Raw genomic sequence first — 25,653 nt, forward strand, 5'->3', positions numbered from 1 at the left:
AGCTGCTGCACGAGGCTTAGCACGCGATTTCGGGCGGCTCGCGGGGTTTCGCTGTGTGGCGGGGGGCCCTGCAGGCTGCTGCTGCGGACTGCAGCAGCAGCCTGCAGGGCCCCCCGCCACACAGCGAAACCCCGCGAGCCTCCCGAAATCGCGTGCAAAGCCTCGTGCAGCAGCTGGAGGCCCGCAGGATCCGCTGCATGGGGGGCAGCAAACTGCGGAAGGCAGCAGGAGGCTCTGTGACAGAGAGGGGCCCCCGGCCGGGCACAGTGAACTTGAGGGGGGAAATAATTTCCAGCAGCAAGGCCTCGACGGGGGGCCCCTGGGGCCCCCTTTTGACCCACCGGCAAGAACCACCTGCGCAGCAGCCCGCTGACAGCAGCCAAGATCAGCTGCAGCCACCAGCCCCTGCTGCATGCACTCAGGAGAGGCCCCCGGCCCAGTTCTTTGAGACTTTCGGAGCTGCAGAAAGCCCCACAGGTCTTGGGGGCCCAGAGGGAAGCTGGGGAAGTGAAAGTGCGCAGCTGCAGTCGGCGCTGACTCGTGGGGCCCCCGAGAAGCTCGTGGGGTCTTACTTTCTGGGGCGCACCATAGGAGAGGGCACTTTTGGCAAAGTTCGCGTGGGAACGCATGCATTGACGGGCGAGTGTGTGGCCATTAAAGTCATGGAAAAGGACAAATTAAAGGCAGCAGAAGACGCGGAAAGAGTTCTCAGAGAAATACACATTTTGAGGGCCGTCAGACACCCCCATGTCATACACTTGCTCGAGGTGCGACACGCGCAGCAGCAGCAGCAGCAGCAGCAGCAGCTTTCCTGCTGCCGCTTCGCAGCAGCTCCTGAAATCCGCATTTTGGCGCATTTCATGCAGGTTCTTGGCTTGCGCATCTTTCGAGGTTTCCTCCTAGTGCTTCCGCGGGCTCTGCAGTTAAATGTTTTGTGTTTGACTTGTATTTGTGCGTGAGTCCGCAGATAGTGGAAACTGCTTCCCGTTTGTATTTGGTGATGGAACTCGCCAACGGCGGGGAGCTGTTTGACTTTATTGTGCAAAGACAACGCGTAGATGAAGACACAGCGCGGCGGTTTTTCAGGCAAATCCTCTCGGGAGTGGAAGCGCTGCATTCCATGTGCATCTGCCACAGGTGAAGAGCTTTTCAATCTATTTAATAAAGTCTCAAACAGTTGACTCAGTTGAGGTTCTCTGGAAGAAAAATGATCAATTATCTCTCCCCAAACGGCCAAGCTGCAGCAGCTAACGAAGAACCTGCTGCAGCGGACAAGTTTCTGCCTACCTTGGGGCCCCCAAGCATTTTTGCAATAAGGGTGGCCTCCTGGGGGACCCCCTATTTCTTTTCTGTTCATTATGTTAAATAGTGTGTGCGAGGCCACATTTGCTGCGCAGCCCTTCACTAATCTGCACATGTTGTCTGTCTTTGTGTCTTGTTTCCAGAGATCTGAAACCTGAAAACTTGCTGCTGGATTCATCCTTGAACATAAAGATAGTTGACTTTGGCCTCTCTAACATCTACAGACACAAAACAATGCTCAAAACTGCATGCGGATCCCCCTCTTACGCAGCACCAGAGATTGTACAAGGCAAGCTCTACTCGCCGCTGGCCGTCGACATATGGAGCTGCGGGTGAGCAGGACTGCAGCAGCAGCAACAGCAGCAGCAGCGGCAGCACCAAGAAGAGCAGCATCTTCGCTCTGAGTCTCAACCTATGCCCGTTTGTTGCTGGAATCTTCACTTTTCCTGCAAGAAGTTCAACTTAGCTGGCCTCGGCTGTGTTCACTTCCCCATTTGTTTTCCTTTTTGCTCAGGATTATCCTGTACGCTCTTTTGGTGGGCCGCCTCCCCTTTGAAGACAACACAACTGAGGGTCTTTACCGCCGCATCGTCAGCGGCAATTTCGGCTGCCCCAAAGACATCAGCCCGGAGGCCAGCAACCTGCTGAGAGGCATTCTCCACACCAACCCTCTCAAGAGGCTTGGGCCCCTCCAGATCAAGCAGCACCCCTGGTGAGCAGCTGCAGTAGCTGCTGCAGCAGCTGCTGCAGCAGCTGCTGCTGCGTGCCCCATTCTATGCATTAGTGCTGGGGCTCAAAGGGTCATACGCTGCAGGGCGTCTTTTACGGCTCAACACAATGGACGAAATAAAGGGCGCCTGTGTCCTTTGTTGTTTGGATTTTTGCACTGACGTGTGCACAGTTTGCATTTTTGCTGCTGGAAAATATGAATAGAGGCACTGCAGGACCCCCACATGTTGCTGTTGCTTTTCCAGTTGCAGCCTGCGTGAGAAGAATGCATAAGGAGAGCAATTTGCCGCTTTTCGAAAGAATTATAGAACTAATGAGAGCTCCTTTCTTGACTGACACTGCAGCAAAAGTGTTCACGTGCTCCCTTCTCCACTGACACTGCAGCAAAAGTGTTCACTTGCAGACACAATGTACATAGGCGTGCAGGCTGAGCGGCAGCAAAGGATTCGTGCAAATCCCCCGCGGCCTCTTCACTTCTCGTTGGCCCTTCGGGCCCCCTGTTTGCTGCGTGGCCGATTGTCGGGCCTGCGCGGAGTGGCTGCGGCCTCCCTCAGTTCAGGTGGGTGTGGCCTGCTAGGGTTTACGGCCTGAAGCCCGGGGCCTGAGGCTCTATGGCTGAGGGTTTAGGGTTTAGGGTTTAGGGTTTGGGGCACCTGCACTGTGCGCACGCAGCTGAGGCGGGATATCCTGGAGCTCATGCCTCGCTGCGGTTATTCACTGGAAGCCCTCGAGTGCCACATCCGCTGCCACCCTGTGGGGCCCCACGCCGCCACGTAGGCCTCTTCCCTTCCCTTTTTGTTTTCTGTCTTAGCGCAGATTCTTTCTTTAGCAGCTCCTCCTTGGCAGCTGCATCTCTTCTGCTGCAGCAGCGACTGTGGGTGCTGCAGCTTTCATCTACTCTGCACAAAGAAACGGCGAGAAGAGGAGGCGGCGGCTGCGAGGCAGCAGCAAAGACAGGCGCTCCCCGACAGCCAGGGCGTGCCGCAGCTTGCATCGCCTTATCCTTCTCCAGAGCGTCTATCTGCTGCTGCAGCAGTATCCGCTGCTGCGGCATCTGCTGCAGCAGCTGCCGCAGCATCTGCTGCAGCAGCAGATGGACCGGCAGCCACTGCTGCGGTGGCGCCTGCTGCTCCTCTGCCTCAGCTGGCCGCAGCCTGCCCTCCACTTGAAGCAAAAGGAATGCGGAAAGGCCCACTAAACTCGGGGGGGCTAATGGGGCCCGCGGTTGCTGCAGGGAAAAGGACCCTGAAGGGGCCTTGCAGGTCAGTCGAGTCTTTGCCTCTTTGTCTTCAGCCGGCACTGCAGCAGCAGCAGCAGCAGCAGCGGCAGGTGACGGCGAGGCAGCTGAAGGCGCTTGACCGCCGCTGCTCCCCGAAGCCGCGAGCTAAAGCCAAAAGTGGCGCAAAGCTTACAGGAAGCGGTGGGGGCAATTCAGCTTTATCATCTCCCAAGGCGGAGGCAGCCCAAGCCCACCAGCAGCAGCAACAGCAACAGCAACAGCAGCAGCAGCAACAGAAGCAGCAGCCCTCAGCAAGTGAAAGTGGACCATTTTCACCCCGCTTCGGAGGAAAGGTAGAGGCCTCGGCTATGACCCTTGCGCTGCCTTGTGACCGCAACAGCAGCAGCAGCACGGAGAGTGCAGAAGAGAACTGCTGCAGCCCCGACACCCCACACCAGTGCCACCTACAGAGTGCTTCAAGAGAGCGTTTCGAAACCCTGCAGCAGCAACAGCAGCAGCCACGCTGCGAGCAGCAGCTGCAGCTGCTCCAGTCCGCGCAGCCGCTGCAGCAGCAGCCTTCTTGCGGCGAGCCGATGCAGGCAGCGCAGCTGGTGCCGCAGCAAATCGTGCTGCGGCAAAACCAACAGCTGCGGAGCGAGCATCTGCAGCAGGACCTTGAAAAAAGGGGAGGCCAAAGAACTGAAGACAGGATCCTCAGAGGGCCCCTGACAGCAAGAGAAGTTCAGCATTCCAGCCACCGATTTGCTGCTGCTGCAGGACCCCCCAAGACTCCGCGGAGAATGCTGCAGTCTCTCTTGTCTCCCCGCTGCTCCCTCACCCCAGTTACACTGCAGCAGGGGCGCGGGGTTCGTCTGCAGCAGGAGGTGGCGGTCTTTGCTGCTGCTGCCACAGCAGCACGAGCAGCAAAAAGAGGGCTAGCCTCTGCATCCGCTGCCGCTGCTGCAGCTGCAGCAGGACAACCTGCCGCGAGCGCTTCTAAGGGCCCTGCAGCAAACGAAAATGTGCGCGGGCAGCCGGGCCCCTCAGCAGCAGCTTGCGGAACAACAGCCCCAAGCCCTCCAGCGTCTGCTGCAGTGCAGCCGCCGGAGGCCAGCGATGCTCTTTTGCTGCTGCAGTCTAAATGCGGCAAAGGCAGCATCACGCTCAATCGAACAATATCTGCTACTTGCAATTTCGCAAAGGCCTCTGGCAGCAGCAGCAGCAACAGCAGCAACGCCAGGCGAGTGCAGCGCCTTGCAGTCCAGGCTAGGAGCAAAGGGCTCGAAACGCTTACCTCTGCCACTCCCAGGGGCCCTCCGGCTCCGTGGAAAGCTGCAACAAATGCCATTGGAAACAGGAGCAGCAGCTGCATCAGGGGAAGCAGCAGCAGCAGCAGCAGCATGGCTCGGCCTGCACCCTCGACTTCTGGGGGCCTCAGTGTTCCCAATAGGCTTGTAAAGCCCTTGAGCCCCTATGGTGACGTTCGTCTGCAGCAGCAGAAAACGCCGGAACAGCTGCAGCGTCATTTGCAGTATTCTTCAAAGCTCAGCAGTGGACAGGGCCGGCGCTTAATGCAAAGTCAGCAGCAGCAGCAGCAGCAGCAGAAGCAACAGGCAGCAGTGGCCCCTGAACGAGTCCAAACAATGACTCAAAACCCCCAGCTGCTGCGGCGGCAAGCGGAACCCACTGGGGCCCCAGCTAAGCCCTCAGCTGGAAATGGCCTACAGAAGGCCCTCCCACTGACTCTGGGCGCCTGTAGGGGCTCGCTGCAAGCCGGTGGGGCTGCAGCAGCAGACACAGCAGCAGGAGCAGCAGCAGCAACAGCAAGGGGAGGGTCATACACTCACCGCAGCCTGGCGCTGCGCCGCAACCCTGTGGCGCTCCCAAAGTGTACAGTTCGGAAATCAACGGCTGAGGAACTCCCAGCCAGAGCCTGCATGACTGCTCGGATGTCCCTGGGCCGCAGTCTCACTGCAGCAGCTGCTGCAACAAAGGCAGCAGCAGCTGCTGGCCACGAGGAAAAAGGAGCGGGGGGGCCCAGGGAGCTATCCACAAGACTCCGAGCGGGAACTCTCCCCACAAGAGCTCGGCTTCCTTCTTTGAGATCTTTCGCAGCAGCCAAAGCCAAGTCCGCAGCTTTTGCGGCAGGGGCTTCTCAGGTGGCGTTCTCAGCGCAGAAGCAGCAGCAGCCTGCATGCAATGCTGCTGAGACAGAGCAGCCGAATGTACCAGCTGCAGCCTCCATTCGCACAGCCCTGCGTCTGGGTAGGCCCGGGGCCGCAACAGCAACTGCTGCTGCAGCACCAGCAGCAAATTCTTCGCGTGCTGTGCAAAAGCCCCGACGACGGTCAGAAACAACCGATAGTTTACGGAGAAGCAACATGAAAGCGACTGGGCTGGACCAGAAACCTCACCTGGGAGTCGCAGCAGCAGAGAACCGTGTACAGCTGAGGTTGGCTCTTGGAGGAGCAGCGACAGTTCCGAGCACAAAACTGCAGCGCCTCACCAGTAGCAGCGGTTACACTGCAGCAGCAGCAGCAAAACAAACTGCAACTGCTAAAGCTCTCTCCCACGCTTCATCTGCGGGCGTGCCAGGGTTCACGCTAGCTGCAAATAGGAGATCCCTAGACAAGCAGGTGGACGCTAGAGCCAGCAGCAAATCAAGCAGCAGTCACTGCAGCAACTACGGAGTCTCTAGTGCTGCTGCCGCTGAGCCAACTGTGTCATTGAATCCTGCTGGATTCCCAGAGCAGCCGCAGCAGCACGTCGAAAGGAAGGTGCAGCACAGGCGGGGGGTCCCTCTGGCCCGCAATAGAGTAGCTGGGAGAAATTCAAAGTGCTCCAGCCGGCCATTGGGGGCCCTTGCTTCTCGGGCGGCTGTGGCAGTGGCCAGCTCTGCGCCCAACACCCGCAACCGCAGCTTCTCGCAAGGGACTTAGCTGATTTGCGGCCGAAAGCCGGGCCAATGCATGCGCTAAGTGTTTAATCTCAGTCTCACGCGTGCGTCAGTGCATACAAGGCCACACATGTGAGCCGTGATAGAAACGATTTGAAGTAGAAACACCGCTCTCTGTAGGGAAAGCCAGTGGCCAGCAGGCATGGCGCCTTTAAGGGTGTGGCTACGCCCAAAATAGTTGAAAAGCTTTCGCTAGATTAAAAGGTTGATCGCTGTTTCAAATCAGAGCAGATGCAATGCCAGCTGCAAACACGGAGCAGCCACCAGCATAGTTGTGTTTCACTCCCCTGATGGGCCTTTGCAGCCAAGACTAGAGTGTCAACTAAGAAATTATGAGCTGGTCAAACTAAAGCAATTTTGTGTGATTGCTGGCTACGTACCATTTCCCAAAGCAACGGAAAATAGGTAACAAGTCCGTTCCCGAAATGAGTTTCACTTTTCAGAGCAGCGGGTAACAGGTGGCGGTTCCGCTTTTTTTTTGTTCGGACAAACGAGCTCCACCTAAGCATATGAATCTTTAGCACAACTGTTTAAAATTAAGCTTTTAACAGCAATAGATAAGCAGGTGCGCTTGGGCCAAATGCCAGAGCAGAGCTACTGATGGCAGCTCTGCTTTACCTGAGAGCCTCCATAAACTAATTGTAAGCCTGTACGTCAGTGTGCCCTATACATATGTGCTATGCGCTGTGCTGCCTCTTCTATGAGGGAAAACTGTTAGCAGTCTGAATGGAGCGCATGTCATGGATTCCTACGAAGAAGAATTAAGAAAGGGTGTTTATTGCGTGTCGTTCCAAATTGTAGCAGCAATCTGCTGTGGACAGACCCCAGCATCTTCGCAATAAAATTTTTTTTAAACGCTTTGGCGAGCAACTGACAGACGCGTATATTCACGCGACTTCTTATGTCATCCAGTTGCGTTTGGAGGGCGAAGGTAATTTCTCAACCCGTCTTCTGCGTCCCTATTAAAATATATTTATCATTACTTCACACTTGCGTATACTACTCAATTGCAACGCAGTTGCTGTGACGCAGCTGCTTCTGCTGGTCTTGATAGAGCGGATTAGCTGTGACAAACAGCTTTGCCCCTTCTGCTGTCGCCTTGATGCAGCGGCGACCGCGATTCAGGTGTATGTTGCCAGTGCCCAACACATGACGATGATGAATACTGATGGCTGTTTCAAAGTTGAATGCAACTTGAGCCGACTTATTGAATTTGTGACTGACACCACTTGCTCATGGCCGTGCCTCCCTTGATCTCGACAAGGCTGGCGGGCTGCTTACGGATCTGGCTCCAACTGGCACGGGGGTGTAGCGCAGCAATTGGCATGCAAGTATTGTTGCTTGATCTAAGTCATCGCTGAAGTCGGATAGCCTTGAAGGGCTGCCGTCGTAAACAGAATATGTGAAAGATGGGTCACCGTGGCAAACGGCCTCTGTGCTGTTCCTACCTGAAGGACCATAACGGCTGCGAAGTGAACGCCCACGACGACTGTCTTCCGTTCCGCATGAAGCCTCCCTGCTGTCGAAGCTGCGGAACGTTTCATAGCTTTCATTTATTGTTCCTGTGTTTTCCATCTGAGTAATCCACAGCTGCAACTGGCTGCCGGCTGCAGGCGCAGGCACCTCCACCTCCCCTTCTGGCAACAGAAACTGTTGAAGCTGACTCGAGTGGGTATCTACAGCGGCTTGAAGAGGATCAAAAGTAGCAGCAGATTCTTCGATGCGTATACGGGGAGTCCGTTGTTCTGACGGAGAGGCGGGGGAAACTGGAGTAGGAAGGGGTGGTGGCGGCATGGCTGCAGATTCACCCCAAAGAGGGGCAAAAGTGTTCAAGCTAAAGGGGAATACAGAAGCTCCGTATTCAACTAGCTCAAGCCTTCTGTGTTCTGTGAAGATAATGCGCAGCTGCTTTCTCTGCTCTTTTTCCTTTGCTGCAACCGCATCACAAATTAGGCCCTTGCGCGCTTTGCCTTCTGCTGCTTCAGCGCTTTCTTCGTTTTCATCTTGCCCATTCTGCTCAGGCTCAGCAGCCTCTCTTTCAACAAACTGAACCAGCTCATCATCCAGCTGTTCGTATTCTTTGGTTAGCTCGAGTGTACGCGCGTGCACTTCTGCGGCAATTCTGATCACAGTGTTTAAAGAATTCTGTGCTTCCCGCAGATCTTCTTCCATTTCGTCAACCAGAGCCTGCATTATAGGCATTGTCTGTGTGTAATTTCGAGGCTGTGCAGCGAGGCGGCTTCTCAGATAGGCCACGTAACCTTCGTAATCATCTTTCTCTTCGACAAATATGCATCGGAACATTTCCATGCGTTCAGTGTCAATGCAAGAGCAGATGCGCAGTCGACTCAGCAGTTCAGAGGCGTTCAAGCTGCTGAATATGGTTGGCTCCCACTGAGAGGCGTTGGAGAGCACCTTCTTTCCCGTGGGATAGTACGTGATGCCCATGGCTACCGAGGCAGCACGAGCGGCCTCCAACTCCTCTTCATCACCACCCACTACTGTGTTCGCCTCAGACTGAACGCGTGATGGTACACGTGTTGTCATTGTGTCCAGCTCATCACTGGATCTGGTTGAGACATCACTGATGCTTAGAGCCGCCATCTCGGTAACTTCTAGAGAGCCTAGCGGCAAATTCCCTTTTCAGATACTGATGAAGGCAAAAAATGTTAATGGTCCCCTGTTAATAGGATGTGCAAGGGAAGCTGGACAAGGGGTGGCGCTGAAAGCGGTTATCACGCAGCGGATCTGCTGTCGGTTGCAGTGGACACTCGACACTCTTCTGGAGTGCTCGTGCCAAGCTGGGATTCGTGGCCTTGCACCTTGAAGGAGATACAGCGATTCAAAATTGTCAACTTAGTATGTTGACGAGCCTGAAAGAGCTGGAGGGTCTTCAATATGCCTTGCTCAGGCCGACGGTGCTTGAAGGTGACAGCTTGCTGATGCTCGATGTCTCTCGTTGTTCGTGTTCTTTTAAAGAAAGTTCGTAAGTAAAAACAAACAATTACGTCTTATCACATACAAGTGCTCAAATAAATGTGCTTATAGAAGAGAATGACTGTTTCAATGTGCGTCGTGTGGTTGCAGCGGTTGTGCTGCCATTGTGTACCCGCGAGCGGCGTGGAGTCCTGGTGGGTGACCGCTTGTGTTGCTTGGCACAACATGACCGCAAGAACGGAAACAGCCAGACCCTGTCCCCAAACCTTTAGCTCTGAAAAGAGGAACGGTTTCGAAATATTTTTTACCTGCATAAATTAATGCATGGTTTAGTTAGCGGGCTCTACTGGAGTGACCGGCGCGCGACCATGCAAAGATGGCCTAGTTCCCGTTCAGTTGGCGTACTCAAATGAAACCTGCGCCCGGGAGAATTATATCAAAAGCGTTAGAGACAGTGAGAGATAGTGGAAATAGGCCATGAAAGCATTTTCCATAGATCAATTAAGTGCTTTAAATAGGTGCACGAAGGTTATCTCGTCCACAGGTTCCTGTCTGGCGGGCTAATTGAAGCCAGCGCCGACGACAAAGCCAGCGACTGTGCATAAGTGGAAGTCTCTCCAAACGACCTCCTCTTTGCCGTTCAAGTCCCTTAAACTTCTTGAGAGAATAGAACGAAGGGAAAATATTATATCCTGACTGGGCAATAATGCCCAGACGATCATTGGTTGAGGCTCCATATGACAAACGATGCTCGACTCTGGTAGCTACAGTGCTTGACAGTAAGCATCGGCGTTCCCATTGAGTCTTATAATTCGGCAGTTGTAATATGTCTGGCGAATGCTGCTGGCTCCTCAGGATCTGAGTAGCCCTGACTTGTTTCGGAACTTCTTTCAGGGTCGACTTGAGGTAGACGAGCTCTAGTTGCAAATTCAGTGATATCCCACACAATATATCTGCAATTTTTGTAATTTTTAAAGAATAGAGTAGTTTTGGAGTTGGGATATTAGCAGTGTGAACAGCTCAATAGCGTACACAAAACAATCAGGTATCTATTCCAACCACGTACACTCGCTTTATCCCTTTTTCGGGGTAGTGCTCCGTTATTTCCCCGCATCTCCATTAAACTTTACGCTGTGCCTTGAATGTTCTCACTGTTGTTCCTCTATTCTGTGAAGTTTACTATGTAGCCGCTGCATCGAATGTTGATGGCAGCATCCAAATATCCACTACTTCCATACAAGAATGACAGGCCCAGTGAATTGGTCCTTCTACCGGCGACAAAGAATTGTTTCAAGCAGAATTATTCTTCTATCCACCCCAGATGCACTAGACCCGCGCAAGATTCCGTATGATCCCATGGGCTGTGAACTGAGGATCACATGCAGCTATTTGTAATCCCAATATCAAATCAACAGCGAGAGTGCACCACTTATGATGTTCCGGCCTCAGTCTCAGAAACTTAAAAATTTAAAGCTTTCCATCTTGGGACGCAGAGTTTGAGGGGCTGACTGCACAGTTAGCACGCCAACGTCCCATGTCGTACAGGCACAAAGCATTTCGCGAATGATCACTGGCCATCCCAAAAGGAGAAAGTGTGCGCCTCTAGTAGGCAGTAAAAGGAGTCTTTGGCTTAAGAGATCTGATGGAGAGAATGGCCTAGAGACATCGCTCGAAGTTTGCAGTTTTGGTAGTGGAGTTGTATGAAGTTAGAGAGTAATTGGTAAGAAGCTGTGGGCAAGCCAAAACGACTGCCAGAGCCACTGGACATCGAGAGCTTTTATGCCAGTACAAATAATTTGAAGTGAAGAGCTCTGTTGTTGCACTTATGCCAAACCAAGGCAGAATTTTCAGCCTGGGCAGAATTAAAACGAAGAGGCCTTTGGCATAATTCGAAGGAGTTAAGCATCGGCTACTGCCTTGAATATCCTCGAGGCGGCAGCTGCTGCCTGAGATCCTTTGGGGCCGCAGCAGCTAAAAAAGTATCCCTTTTAAGAGTCTCAAGACACAGCTTGTGAAGAATGCCAAAAACAGCAGGAGTAATTTTCAACTTTGAAGAAAGCCCTGCACCTGGCATTGCAAGAAAGGAATAGCTGCAGCGTGTCGGGTGTTAGTTTGCAATATGTGAAGTCTCGGGAGCAAGTCAGTGGCATCAGCAGCGGCCGCGCGTCCTTTGTGCAGTGAGAAGCCTTTCTTCGCTGGCTGATGCAGCAAGTTGAAATGCTGTTTCTTTTCTGCCGCTGCTTCACTCCTGTCACGGTGACTGGGGGATCTCAACAGCTGTTCCTCTACAGCAACGGAATCACCCGGAAAGATCTTTTGCTTATCACGAGTCTTGGGCAGCAGCGCTTCTACGGGCCTCAGAGGCGGCTGTATTGGCCCGAAAGTCCGGCCTGCATGCAGCCTCTTATGATCTTCATCAACAGCTGGATCCAGGGCAGGGTTTAGGGCTTCAATGGCTGCTGTTGGCCACACACCAGAGAAGGTGGCTGCCGCCATGCCCATGCTTGTGTTTGCTGCATCTGAAATGTTTCATGTCGTGGGCGTCGCTCGTGCATAAGTTATTCAACACAAGTGTACCTGTAGCCCCTGGCTCGGCGAAGACATTCTTGGGCGCGTCTTGTCTAAACCTGCTCAAGAAAAACAGGTCGGGCCCATCGAGCAAGTCCGATTTCATTTTTGCGTCATATGAGCGCTTTGACGCTCCGACAAGGACGCTTTTCAGTTAATCGCGTATAGTGGCTAACTGAAACAGCTCAAATAGAGGCTGGAAATAATGCGTCAGATCGTTGTCGTCCACACGTTCTTGCAACAAGCTGCCGCGTCTTGATGTACTTGTTCAAGTGAGATCTCGTCTGGTGTATGCTGAGAAGAGACGAAACTGTGGGTCGGAAGGGGGCTGACGCAGGACAAGCCAAGGCCACTTTAGAAGAAGAGAAGGGTCTGGCATTAGAAAGCTGACCCTCGGCAGCAAATGGACTCTTCTGGGTGGCAGAGTTGCTCTGCTGCCCGCGAGCATGTCTGAAAAGACTGAGGAAGGTAGAAGCAGCTGCTACGTAAGCGGACGGGAAAACTCAGAAGAAATTCAGAAAAAGTATGTTCGTAGGCAGTTTCGCGGCTACGGCTATTGAAATTCGCTCTCCAGCTTTTCTGGGATTCACGCCGTGGTGCGGGTCTGTCGAAGCCGTACAGACACGAGCAATCCTTTGATAGAAAACTAATCGTAGCGATAAATATCGTAAAGCAGAAGGGAATAGTTGCTTTGCAGACCCAAACAAACGGATTTTTCTTCTGTCATGATGTTTGTCGCGCGGCATTTTTCCATTTTCGTTAGATATTGCACCTATCGGTTGTCTAGGCGAACATGTGGTGAACATTGAAGGGAAGCAAACCAACTGCAATCCTACGAGATTTTCAACTTGCAAGGGCTTGAGCCCCTGTCAATTTGTATATTTGGTGCCGGCCTCGAGTCTGTCAGGGGTTGATTCAGCCTCAAGAGCTGTCCCACTTGCTGTGAAACTTGAATTACCCCATCTTCTTGCATTTGTCACATTCAGAAGCTGCTGTGTTCACCCACAGCCCGCAACTCTTCACAGAATGTGACCCTTGTTGGTCCTTGTATTTGGAATTTCCACTCACGGCACTGCTTTGAACACATCCAGTTTGTATTATCAGTAATTCAGAGTTCTTGCATCCAACAGAAGTCTGAAACCTTAATTCGTAAGTTCCGCGGACAAAACTAGGCTTCTGCATGTCCTATTGGAGGTAGAACCGTTGTATGGGCCTTTGTTCATGTTTTGACATTAGAGCACTCGCCGCATATGCTGCTCAAAGGTTTTGACGCATCCTGCAGCACTGAAGAACAGATGCTAAGCATGCCAGTTTGCTAGTTTTGTTGACACTTTTGGGAGTTATCCTAAGTTATTTTGGGAGGCTGGTCTTGCCGCGATGCCTCCAGAGAGTGGAAACCTGCAAAAGTGGTTCGGCATCTTTCAAAGCTAGATGCTCCATTATGTAGGACCAAGAAACCCTATATAAATCTCTTCCCTTTAGGAGCTGCTCGACTGCTCCAAACCCTAACGCCAAATGCATAGCAATAGACAAAAGAGGCCACTGTTGAAAAGGGTATCCTTATGTTCCAGCCTGTCAGTTCCCACATTCATCGAATACTGCGCCAACAGTTTGGCCAGCACCTACAAATCTAATCATCACTAAATTGCTAAGAAGATACTTGCTGGCCTGTTTCAGTTTGACACGGAATGCAACGGAGTCCATTTAACAAACTCAGGCTCTGTACTTTGAACCCGAAGAGCCATTTATGAAATTCTGTTGATGCAATGAAACAGTCTAGGGCCTAGACTGTTTGCCAGACCGCTAGCAGCAAAAAGCTAGGTGGCCCTTGACCAAGTTGCTTTTGTTGACTCTGTACTTAGGGCGTAGTTGGGCTGCGCTGCGGGTGCAGCAACTGCTTTGCAATATTGTGAATCTTGTCGTGTAATGCCTGTCTTTGCTGCAGCCGCAAAAGAGATGCTTGTAGCCGTTCTGCAACATCTCCTCGAAGCGTAGGCTTCTGACCGCCGCCTTGGGCACGCAAAGGCAAGGCGCATCCAGAAGATGAATTCTCTTTAGTTCGCAGCAGCTCGTGCTGCTGGAGTTTTGGCTCTGGCAAGGAAAAAGAAATGCGCTGGTGGCGCGCACTGCTTGCTCGTTCGCTAGAATGGTGCTGTCGGTGATTTTCGATACGCTGAGGCGCAGCGCTGCTGCTGCTGGTACTCGTGCTGATCGATCCACGAGAAGCAGAGCGGCAATGTCGAGAGCCCTCTCGCCGCATTCTGCGCCTCCTGCTGCGCCTCCTCTCATGTTTCCTGCTGCTGCTCATGCTGCTGCTGCTGCTGGTGGACTCATCCGTACGAAATGAACTGCTGCCAGCAGAATCATTGCGGTGTTTACGCGTATGTGTCCTGAAGGACGCTTGATAATGCTCAGGGTTAGAAGGTGCCGTTGCAGCGCCATGAGCTGGTGAGTCCGCTTCTGGCGGCTCACGACGCTCTGCAGACTGCATTTGCTGCTGGATTGAGTCACCCTCGTGACTAGTGCTTTCTGCCGCGTGTGCATGCCTCTTGCTGCAGCAAGAACGAGGTGGTGCAGTTGGAGGGGGAGCAGGAGGTAGCCTAACCTGGACATCGACCATTGCTTGGCGCCCAACAGGTTGAGTCGTGCAGTCCTTCAAATTACAAATCTTTTCGGATCGTCTTGTGCATACCCGACAGCCCGCACGCGGAGCCGCGTCCGCTGCAGTTGCAGGTACCGCCACTGCCGTGAGAGCCGCTGTTTCTGTGAGGTGCACGTGCGCTGCGGGGCATCCAGGCACTCGCTGGCACCCAGCAGCTTGCCGCGTTCGTCTTACAGTGGATGTGCCTGCTTTGCCTAGTTGCGGGTTCGTGCTGCCCGATCGCAGCCGAAGCTGCTGTGCGAGCACCTCAGCCCTGAGCTGCCTGTTTTCCTGTTGCAGTGCCTCGACCTGCGCCTCCAGGTCAACGCCTGAATTCCGCAAAACACAATGCGAACACCGCTCTCACATACCTCACTAAAGCCACCTGTATAGCATTTCAAAGCAGCGAACATCTACAGCTTCTGAGAGTTTTCTAGTCGTCACAGCAGCAAATTTGCTTAGGACAAATTTGAACAGCAAGAAAGAAAAAATTCTGCACGCACAACGACGACGTTCAACATTAAGAGCTTGTGCTGCTTCTAAATGTTTCCGCTGTTGTTGTTCACGGTACTGCCTTCGAGCCTGCTCCAATATGCTCTTCTGCATACAAACGGCCAGAGGACAGTCACTTTGACACCTAATGGGCAACACACACACAGTCACCGTTACCGTGACTCCTGAAAAGAGCCAAGAAGAACGACCCGCCAAGCCGCAGAAGAAGCCCTCAAGAGCTGTGTGTTACCTCTTGGCGCAGAGATCTCCTTGCTTCCATAGCCCTTCGAAGAATGGCTGCGGCTTCCTCCGCAACTACTTCAGTTCGTCTACGTTGCTGCGTTGCGACCCTGGGATCCATCACACCATTCGTCTACTCTTTTACCTTGTTACTGCCTTTCTAGAAAGATAAGCCTTTGTGCCGCTGCGTGAGTCTCCACTAACAAGACGTTAATTGACCACTAGCACAGCAGTGCAAGAAAAGAAAGATGGCTAGTGCTAGCTTGCAAGCTGTGAGAGCTGTGAGAGATGTGTTAACATCCAGATTTCCTTGATCTTGCCTCGGTGACAATATCTGCAAACCGCAGTTGCACAGCCACGAACCTTTCGAGCTTTTCTGCAGCCTGGTTCAACAGCTGCTGGGCATGCTGACGCAGCGCGGTGTTTGCCTGAGCAACAGCAACCGAGATCCCTTCCTCCTAAACAAAAAACAACGCACACAGTAATTTTTTCCTGTGATATACCGCAAGACTGAAATGCAAGGGAAAATCAAACAGCACGGACCGGCGCCTCCTCAGATGTGCTGGCGCATACTTGAATACGCAAGCATGGGACGTCAGTAACTTTATTTCATGCCAGTTGCTTCTGAAACAAACCTGTTGCTTCAAGCGAACAGCTCTCGCCTGGATCATCCGATTTATCTGTTCGCACAAAAAAATGCAGAGCCATGCACTACATGAAGAAGAAACAGATTGTAAGAACATGCCGGCCTCGCCTCAGACACTGTCAAAGTGAAGAAACATGCAGGCATGCCAAAATGCTACGCACAATAGCATAGGGAGAGTCCCCCTTTGTGTGTAACTTTGGTTACTGTGCACTTCTCGCTTCCCAGGCCCGGCTGCCAGCCCACCTCCTGCAGCTCTTGCGCCACGAATCGGTGAGCACCTGCATCCCCCATGCGGCTGCGTGCAAGGTGCCCGTCGACAGACTTGAAACTACTTGAGATTTCACCAGGCTTGCCGCTGGGCTGGGGAGGGGAGCACACATTGTAGTACTGCAGCGGACTCGCCGCTGCATCCTCTTGCTGCGCAACCAGTGGCTGGCTCGTGTCCTTAGGAGGATCAGCTTTGAATATAGTGCTCTGAGCAGGAGCTGCAAGAGAGGAACTGCAGAGGGGGGCGACGTTGGTCCTTCCACCAGCTGGCCGACTATAAGGGGGCAGAGTGTCCAGTGGCTCTACAGCTGGCGGATCAGCCGCTAAGTGCAACCTTTCCGCATGCGAAGAAGAAGGGGCGCTGCCCCCCGCATGGGTCTGCAGCGAGATATTCGGCCGAGCCAATTCTATGGAGGCAAAAAGAGATATGTGGCGGTGGCGAAGTGTGGTCTGGTGCAGGGCACACTTCTGGTTTGTTGTTCTGCCATGTTCAGCCACGTCAGCAGCAGTATGACCAGTACACTGCTCATCGAAAGGCAAGCTTTCGGGATATTCGGGAAACAGACGCGCATCTGGAGCCAGAGGCGGTGTCATTGCATGCTGCGTAGAGGGGCTTTCACTGCCGACGGGTCCGAAGAGGAGGGCATCTCGGTCATCCCCTCCATGCATTTTTCCACAGAATAAGCGCTGCTGCAGCAGCTAAATGCGCAGCGGCTCGCCTCCAGTTGCTGCCAGCTCCTGTCCTGATTGGGTTGGACACTGGATCCTCGTGGAGGACAGCCAGAGCCGACTGCACGGCGGACAGCGCCGGCAGCTCTTGCCAAGGGCCGCCAAACACCAAGCTTCAGCAGATGCCTCGTGATATTCGCCTCACAAGTGTACGGGCCCACTTGTTTGGACAATCTGTGCCGCGCCACTACGGCCAGCCCGGCCAGCCATGGTGGGCCTGGTCTTGCGCAGAATGTATTCGTGTCTTTGTAGCGGAAGAAAAGAAAGAACAATGAACTGCGTCTACTGCTTAACAGGAATCAGCTGCTTTCTCGAGTCTGGGCAGTCAAATGATGAAAAATCATGAAGAGGATTCTCACCGAAGCATGCGCAAGTTGAGTTGGGGTCACTGCCGACAGACTAGTTACGGACACACCAATACACCACATCGAAAAAATTGTAAAGCTGACGAAAAGAGACAATTTAGGCCCTCAAGTGGTCAAGTTCTTGTACTCAGCATGCAGATGGAGCCAGGGCGCTGCCGACTGCAGCCAATTTCCCGCACTCCTGCCCGTCGACAACAAAAAAGTGAAGCCTAACCCCATTTTAAATAGAGACAAAGTTACAAGAAGTTGGTTTGAAACTGCAGGCAACCGAGGGATGCCACTGAAATTTCGGATTCCCAAGTTTCACCATACTTCTGCTTTGCAAAGCCACAATTTGTACCACCGTAGCTGGGCTCGGAACAGCGCCTCCGTTTGACGCAGTTAGGCGCATTCACGGACTTACGAATGAGCAAAATGAGAAAACAACTTCGTGGCTACGGCCACAGGCTCATCGGGTCCTGTAGACTGCAAAAACTGCACGTTTCAATGTCTGGAACCTACGAGCAAACATCGAGATGAGGAAGCTTTTAGTTCATTTCTCCAGCTCCCTGGCTTAAAGCAAGGGAATCAACGGTTCCTACAAAGACACCAGATCGCAACTTTATAGATCCGAGAGGTGCCTGAACTTCTCTCCCCAAAACAGTTAGGAAACCCTCCTAGCAGACCAGACTCATTAGGAAAAAAGACAGCGCAAGAGTAACAAGCTGCTAAAAAGCCTTCACACGGTCTCTGTGCATACGTAAAGTGTCCCATATTAACGGTAAGACGGACAATTCCAAGACGGACAGTTCCATCTGGCCCAAAAAGCAAGAAACTAGATAGCTTAATCTGCCAAAGCAAGTGTATAGGCACTTCACCAGTGCCAGCATACCGCTGCCTGGGTGCAGGAAATATTTACTGGCTATTTTTTGCCGTTTCCTAGTCTTTAAATGATTTTTATCGGCTATGGTTTATGTTTTTGGTGAAGGCCGAGAAGTCTGGCGACTATTACGCTCACCTTGTAGCTGCATGTTCCACAGCTCTTCACTTGCTGAACTACTCGGGAGCCGACATGTCACCGATAAGCCGGCGCCGTGTGGGAAACTGAGCCACATACGAGACCGGCAGCTCCTCCCCAGGTTTTTGTACGGATCCTCTGAATCTTGTATCCATTTGCTGCACGTCGGCTAGACGCCCCCACCTTCGTAACCCGCGTGCGAGCGAAGACTGAGCCATCCTCTGGTAGCATCTCATCTGGCTACACCTTGTAGCATTCTTCAGGCCACGAAGAACATAGTCCATATGCAAATGCCTGTATCAGCAGCAAAAACACTCAAGTCTGCGACCGTGGCTCTTTGCTGGGCTTGCGTGGTTCCCGATTTTCTTGACCAGTGCGGAAGCCAGCTGGCAACCGCAGGTGATTTCACAGGAGTTGATTCTTCACAAAGCGACGAGTTTGCCGACTTTTCCGGTGCAACGGAAAATATCGAATATGAGGGATCGTTTTCGCTTCCCGCAGACGGGGCAGACCCGTTTTCTCGCGTTTCTATCCTCCGAGCAAATGCAATATCATTAAAGAATTCCCACATCAGCAGCGAGATGCTACAGAGTTTAGGAGAGCTGGTTCAGGCGTTGATCCAAGAAGAGGCGCAAAATATACAGCACCAAAGCGACCTATGGCTTATTTCAGAAACGAAAAAAGCCGTGGATTTGCTGCACAACAATCCTTCACTGTTCCCAGCAACTGGCTATTCTTTGCACGAGGGTCCCAACGGAGTGCTTTTTGTGAAGGTAAGCGAAATGGGGATGGAGTGGCATTTCAGTTCTCATCAACTTCTGCAGACGGATGTTCCCTACTGGATGGTGGATGCAGAAGCTGCACTGAGGGTCATTGTGCAGGATGTCATGAGTGATGTGATGCAAATGACCCTTCCCATGGTCTCCGAGCCTCCGCCCGAAGAAAAAGAAACAGATTTTCCAATTGAATTTGGCTACGACTCGACAGATCGCAGGAGCATCAAGTTCGCGTTCGGCGATTCAACAGTGACTGTCACTTGCGGCAAGACTCTGCAGCTGGGCGGCGCCGTCGGCGTTTCCCACGGCTCCTACACGGTGAAGGTGGGTTAGTAAACTGTTGCGGCTGAGGCACTTCCGCCTGAAACGACTTGCAGGTTGAAAGCGGAAACAACACCACTGAAGGCACAATCAACGCAGGGCCCGTCGCCGTCCACAGCAGCGTGGCTCCGGACAACGTGCAGCATGATGTCAGTGTGGGGACGATGCAGGTGATGCAGGCAAGAATTAACCCGTCAGCAGGTCCCGGGTCGATTGTTGCATCTTACCAAGATGCGCGAATCAAATTCGACACAAACCCTGAGGGAAAACGCCACGGCGCGGAAGTTGGCAACAAAGACTTTCTTATCGGGGTTACTCGTGACTTTGACGACAGGATCAACATTGTGAAGCGTATGTTTAACTGTAGTTACTACCTTCTCCTTCCTCTGCTTCTGTTGTTACGAAATGCATACATGCTTTAGACGAAGCGGGACAATACTCCATACAGCTTGAGACCGACCTCGCTGATGATAAAAACCATGCATATTCGGGAAAGCTAACAGCCAAAACGCCACAAACAGGAAAGGTGGTATTTGGTGGAGGCTTCGACGATACCAACTTTTTAACAACAGACCTTGCACTCGAAGCAAGAGACATGAGCATCGCCTTCAACGGTAAACGAGGCGAACCAGGGTATCACGTGCGCATCGGCCCTTTTGTTTTTGATGTTGTAATAAACAATGAACTGCCCGAGTTTATTCTTCGAGAAGTCAACCCCTAAGCCATGATAAGACCTCATCTTTTGAATTTTAAGTCATTTCGTTTCAAAGCGATAACTTTGGCCACCTTCTCCGTGTGATTCACCGGTGAAACTTTAGCAAGCAGCTTTTTAGCAGAAGGAAGCGACACGGGCTCGACTATGACAGTCATCGCCGCGTATCGCGTATCGCCGTGTGTGTTGTGTATGTTGTGCCCCTTCAGCCTGATCAGCAGCACAATATGAGCTGTGTCCCCCAAGAATGTCCAATGTACGGCGTCTTAAAAGTTATATAAATGGCTGTAAGCGATACACCCAGCAAGGCTCAGCTGATGAGCATTTTCTGTTTTGCTGCACTACGCTGCTTCGCCAACTAATACCAAGCGCAACCTTCTTTTAGCGCCTACCTTGGTGCCTGACATTCACAAAAGAGCCATTCGCTTCGTGACTCAAGTAGCCAAACGTTAGAGCGGTTCTTTTCAAAAAATCAATTGATGCTGTACGGCTTCCCTAAGTTTCGCTCGTAGCTGAAAGAGCGCTACTTTCGGATGCAATTGCACTGGAATGTCAACATCACTAAACACTGCAGAGCTGAGGAAAACGCTACAAGAAGGAGCTCGTGAGTATCTCATTGTGGGTTTCATCTCCCTTTTAACGGTGTGCTGGTTGACGAGGGGTGAAGCTGCAGCGGCGAATTACAGACAAATTCTGCTGCTCATGCCCTCGCCGTTGAGGACACTTGCCACCTGTCACTTGCCGCCTGTCGTTCATTCCCTAGTTGTTCCCTTATCCCTGGTCGATTGCCCTTTTGCGGTAGAATGTGAGCTTATGCCATTAGGAGCAAACCGCGCGTATCGCAAGTACCGCGACATGCTGCTGCTTCGCACGCCCACGCTTCGACTCCAAATGCAGCCTGTCAGCCAGGCCTATGACCAGGCTGACCAGGATCGGGCTTAGGCCCCCCAGACATGTGGCCCCGAGCAAGGCGGCAACTCTGCAAGAACAAAGTGCATCACCCAGCCTTTCTCGGGTGATTTTTTATTCAGACACAGCACTTACCTAACAGTAGACAGAGGTGTAAAGTTGCTTCCAACTGTCATAAGGCAAACAGTGGCAACCCACCGGGTGACAGCAAGAGAAACACCGTAGCTCGCCATTGGGTGCATTCACCGCTTCTTGTGGCTGCAATTCATCCGGAGTTGACCACACATGCGGCGGACCACGGAAGCGGTCTGCGGGCTGCAGCGGAGTTCTTTTGTGTTGCACTTTACGGCGCAGCATCATGCTGGAACATGATGCTGCGCCGTAAAGTGCAGTGCATGGATGTGACGCGCAAAATTATGTTTTTTTTTGAGCAGGCAAACTGACAGAGGCTCCAGAATTCAGCATGGACAACAGCAGCTTCCTAGTTTACAAGTGTTTAATCTACTTCCTTTAATCAGGCAAACTTACAGGAGGCTTCAGAAAGCAGTGCGGACAGACGTTGTGTAACTTTCGGGTCTGCATGTTTTCCACGTTAAGTACCTGTAAGAGTAAATAATGCGAAGAGCAGAAATCAACCCAAGCTTAACAGCGCGAATTTCACATTCATAACTACTTGTTGTATAGAGTGCGCAACTGTTTACCTTGAACTGGCAATAAGGGCAAATATGTTGAGTGAGAGAAAGAGAACCGCGCTTTGGTAGCCTCAGGACGAGACCACACGCTGAACGATTTGTGCATGCCTGAAATATGAAAAAAACACCACAATTTGCCCTTTTGCATCGATTATACCTGGCAGGCAGCTTCGAAAATGGGCACGAAGCCATTACGGGAACCTAGACGCTCAGATTTATTTGTTGTGCCTTCTCATTTATGCTTGATGGGCAACACTTACAAGAAAGCGGTCCGTCCCTGGATCTGCGAAAGGAATCAAATCACGAACCAACAGAGTAGATAAACAAACAAAACGCAACCTGCCATGCATACTTATGGAGCTGCATGGTGTTACTGGGTGCATACTCACCTCCGCTTGCATCTGCAGATCCGTGTCTCGCATTGCTCCTCCCGCGCCTGAAAGCATATACAAAGTTTCACGCAACATCTCACGCCAAACGAATGCGTCATTTGATCTTGTAATCCAAAAAAAGACGGCAGATACTTGCTAATACTGCGCGACATGCGTGGTAACGGAAGCCCCACCTTGAACTGTTGCCCTGTGCTCCGCCTCCGGTGTCCTGTGGCGGCAAATGAGTCAAATAGGTCAAGTCAATCCTCGGCATCAAAGATAAATGGACTGAGGACTACGCCATACAGGTTCAATTGGTGTCCAGTCACCTGAGCTGGCATACGTGAGTAATAAACAACTGCGAAGCCGGAGTCCGGAGTCCGTCATTAGCAAAGTCTCACCATAAGGTCCATTGAGTTACCACACTTTGCACAGATGCAAAAATTGCTTTGAAGGACGCGAGATTCAGCGTCTGAAGCAGCCGGCGGAGGGAAGATTCGCTGCAGCTGCTCATCTAGCAACGCTATATGCACGCGCAGAAGACGAAACACCTCGGCCACTGTGCCCACATGCCTCTGAATAACATCTTCCTATATTTGCAAATCGCAGGCACAAGAAGCAAAAAGCTACGATAATCCTTTTAAACGCATGAATGCAAAAGTTATTTATGCTGCACTACATGTAAAACGAAGCACAAAACAGGACGTCCTGAATCCACCTCACCTTGCGTTCAACGCCCCTGGCAATCAGCGTCATGTCTCGTTCCATGCTGGCCCTCAGGTCTGGCTGAAAAGACGTCCAACGAAACCACCGTGATGTGCTGTTTCCAAAGCCTCAACGAGGTACTTCCGAGAATAAAACACGCTTCCAGGTGCATTTCCTTGTAATTAATGTGCACATAAATGCGAATTGATAAAAAACGCCTTACCCGTGAAAGGTCTGCGTTGCAGAGTCGACCAACGTGTTGGTAACCCTGAAACAACACATAATATGATGCTACTGGAAAAGATAACGTGCGGCATTAGTGCGTAGCGGCACAAAATCTGCGACACGATGAATGCCGCAATTAGCCAGTATATAACGCTTTATTTAGCGCACCCTCGCGGAGCTTGACAGAATAAAACAACGTACCAAAACCAAAGCAACACCAAGTTCTGTGGGTTTAAATTGCTGGGATTCAGTTTTTATTGCATAGTGGCGTTCCTGGAAAGGGACATAGTCTAGAACCCGAGCGCATTTTTGTTTGCCGAGGTCCTCGAGCTCCTCAGTAGTGAGCAAAGCATTCCAAGTGAGCCCAACTATTATGTGTGCCTCGGGTATACTGGAAAGTAATCCTACCTGAATGGTGCGTATATGTTCGTGCATGGTCGCATCTGTACCGATGCCGTGCTGCGCAGAAGCAACTCCCCGCAGCAGACTAACACCACACTGGGCAAAATAAGCCCCGCTGCGTTGGATTGATAAGCAGTGCAACCAGGCGTGCCACCTACCTTGTCCATCTTGTCGATAAGGTCAGCCTCTGTGAGGAGAGTTGGAGGCTGCGTGCTTCCGGCCTGGAGAGACATTTCTTTTGGGAGGAATCTTTCATGCAGCAGAAAGCGAGGCAACCGGCGCGAAACCCTGTAGGGCAGTCACCGCTGATTGAAGCAATATCAAAGCAAAAAGAGCTACGGCACCGTATTCGGTGTTGGAGAAGGCCTTGGAAGCGACTGTTTGTACGGGCGTGAGGCTCATGGTGCTTTTGGAATGTCCTAATGTAGAGGAAGAACTTACCACGATTCGTAAGGGTAGACCTCGAGATAGTTCTTTTGCAGTACGATCAGCCCAGTTGTGGAAAACATCTCCCCTGCGTGTAAGCAAGCCTACACAAAAAACCAAGGTAGGTGGCACGCCTGGTTGCGTTGCTTATCAATCTAACGCAGCGGGGCTTATTTTGCCCAGTGTGATTTTTGCACTCCTACATATGGCTTGTTTCACTCTGTACCTTGTACTGTGACAAGTGCTACAGAACTAATATAGCGCTATTGGAAAAGAGTCTGTGAATGCGAATTGCGGCCAGCTGACCTGCAATGTCCATCTCTATCTTCGTCTCGAAGCCAATGGCGTCCGAACTGCATATGATGTCCATGCAACGAAGCACAAATGAACCCAAAGTTAATGTAATGCTTCTCTTCTTACTAATCAGAATGCAACGACAACAGCGCACAAACAGTGACTATAGTTAGACTGTTTGCCACAGAACAAATGCAGTTAAATCTTGATTACCTGCAGCAAGCAAGGAAGTGACGGGTAACTGCCTCGTAGAGCTGAGTACAATCACGCATTTAGATGCTTTGCAAAGTTGCACTCCTCAAAGTCGTGTTTTCAATGCAGTGGGAATCGTCGCAGGATCCTAACCTTCCACTCATCCTCGTTTTCGCAATCCTCTCTGAGCAGATAAAAGCACTAGCAAGACACTACCCAGTATTGTGGTATGAAGTTATATCAAGACGCTGCACAAAAGCACTTTAGAGTATGCCTTTTATTGCATACCATGAGCAATGCGCAGATTGTATCATGCCCCACCTGCACAGTTCCTTTACTGGGTGTATCGGTGGATGGGACTGCAAATAAACTCAGCACAGCACATCCAAAAACCAAAATAAGAGCACTACACACTAAGTCATTCAAATATTGGAGCTTTTTCACCTTCACCTGCATCGCATGAAACGTCTCTGGAGTTTTCGGCATGATCTGGCAGGCTACAAGAGGTGGAGTCTAAACCCACTAACTCTTAGGTAGTAAAGCTAACAAGTAGCAGAACATGTGATACCACGCTCAGCTGCGTATTATTTTCACTACAAAGACTTTGCTGCTGTCGTGCAGCCAAGCAGCACTCACGGCATCGTCGTTGGGTCCATCACGTGGCCATTCAAAACCACCTGACAGACACCCACCACATGGCAATGCTGTACCGACTATCCGCGCAGTTGGCATTAGGTGTTTGACCCTTGCCGCAGTACGCCGTAAAGAAGTGCCTGGAATGAAAACGTCAATTTTACGCACCGTCTAGCAGGGCTGCTGCAAAGGAGCCCCACAGTGGGCTGTTGCGCTGCTGCTCGATCAGGCCCAAAAGGTCATGAGACCGCGTAAAACGCTCTGTCTCTGTTCGAGGGTAGCTGAGTATTGGCACAGGGCAGGCGAATATTTAGAAATCACCTTGAGACGAAACTAGTTTGGAGTCTCAGACAGCTGCATTCCAAAGAAGTAGTAATACCTAATATATCCGCGGTTGTAGAGGGCCTCCGCTAGCTGCATGGACCTGAGTACGTGCATTGCAGTAAGACAAACAGTTTGATGACGCCTTGGCAGGAAGGCTTCCAGGCAGCTGCGTTTTCTTCGAGAAATCAGGGCCCCGGCGCTCGTACAACGCACCGATGCGAGTCAATTCGGAGCTTGCGCGAGCAAAGCTTTGTCATTTCAACTGTATCTGAGACAGGCACCATCGCAGAAAATAGGTTCTGCTGGCAATGGTGCAAAAACTTCTTTCATTCTGAACACGCTGACAATGAAGTCCACCGCAGCAAGTAAACGTGACGCAGCTGCCTTCATTCACAATGAAAGCAAAAGCTATGCTGCTGGTGGAAAGTGTACTATGGGACTTTGCTCGAAGAAGTGCCGGCAAGTGTCAGATATCATCGCATTACGATTCCTATCTCTCTGACGCCTACTTAGAGGAACAGGCCTCGCTTTGGTAACTTCGCGGCTTTCAACTGCAGTGACTAGCGCCTCTGGACTCTCGTTA

The 25,653-nt window shown here is 51.7% G+C and overlaps 5 protein-coding genes across 5 annotated transcripts; 2 read left to right on the forward strand and 3 right to left on the reverse strand.

Moving 5' to 3' along the window:
* Positions 1-197: 197 nt before the first annotated feature.
* Positions 198-6,189, forward strand: ETH_00021990 (CAM kinase, SNF1 family, putative; the record flags this gene model as incomplete). The annotated part of the gene is made up of 6 exons (XM_013378703.1): positions 198-767; positions 968-1,137; positions 1,446-1,634; positions 1,817-2,014; positions 2,458-2,590; positions 2,848-6,189. 6 exons carry the CDS (start codon positions 198-200, stop codon positions 6,187-6,189), a joined length of 4,602 nt encoding a protein of 1,533 aa, XP_013234157.1.
* Positions 6,190-7,439: 1,250 nt separating this feature from the next.
* Positions 7,440-8,810, reverse strand: ETH_00021995 (uncharacterized protein; the record flags this gene model as incomplete). Its single annotated transcript, XM_013378704.1, has 1 exon — positions 7,440-8,810. The coding sequence occupies one exon, from the start codon at positions 8,808-8,810 to the stop codon at positions 7,440-7,442; it is 1,371 nt and encodes a 456-aa protein (XP_013234158.1).
* Positions 8,811-13,569: 4,759 nt separating this feature from the next.
* Positions 13,570-16,666, reverse strand: ETH_00022000 (uncharacterized protein; the record flags this gene model as incomplete). Its single annotated transcript, XM_013378705.1, has 6 exons — positions 13,570-14,681; positions 14,856-14,952; positions 15,095-15,194; positions 15,448-15,542; positions 15,720-15,764; positions 15,974-16,666. 6 exons carry the CDS (start codon positions 16,664-16,666, stop codon positions 13,570-13,572), a joined length of 2,142 nt encoding a protein of 713 aa, XP_013234159.1.
* Positions 16,667-18,372: 1,706 nt separating this feature from the next.
* On the forward strand, positions 18,373-19,607 carry ETH_00022005 (uncharacterized protein; the record flags this gene model as incomplete). Its single annotated transcript, XM_013378706.1, has 2 exons — positions 18,373-19,188; positions 19,242-19,607. The coding sequence occupies 2 exons, from the start codon at positions 18,373-18,375 to the stop codon at positions 19,605-19,607; spliced, it is 1,182 nt and encodes a 393-aa protein (XP_013234160.1).
* A 2,127-nt stretch (positions 19,608-21,734) lies between these two features.
* Positions 21,735-23,434, reverse strand: ETH_00022010 (DNA topoisomerase III alpha, putative; the record flags this gene model as incomplete). Its single annotated transcript, XM_013378707.1, has 7 exons — positions 21,735-21,781; positions 21,888-21,934; positions 22,064-22,098; positions 22,271-22,459; positions 22,593-22,655; positions 22,798-22,842; positions 23,360-23,434. The coding sequence occupies 7 exons, from the start codon at positions 23,432-23,434 to the stop codon at positions 21,735-21,737; spliced, it is 501 nt and encodes a 166-aa protein (XP_013234161.1).
* Positions 23,435-25,653: the final 2,219 nt, after the last annotated feature.

Source organism: Eimeria tenella, genomic scaffold, assembly GCF_000499545.2.
Source record: "Eimeria tenella Houghton genomic scaffold, Eth_scaff95, whole genome shotgun sequence".
NCBI classification, from domain to species: Eukaryota; Apicomplexa; class Conoidasida; order Eucoccidiorida; family Eimeriidae; genus Eimeria; species Eimeria tenella.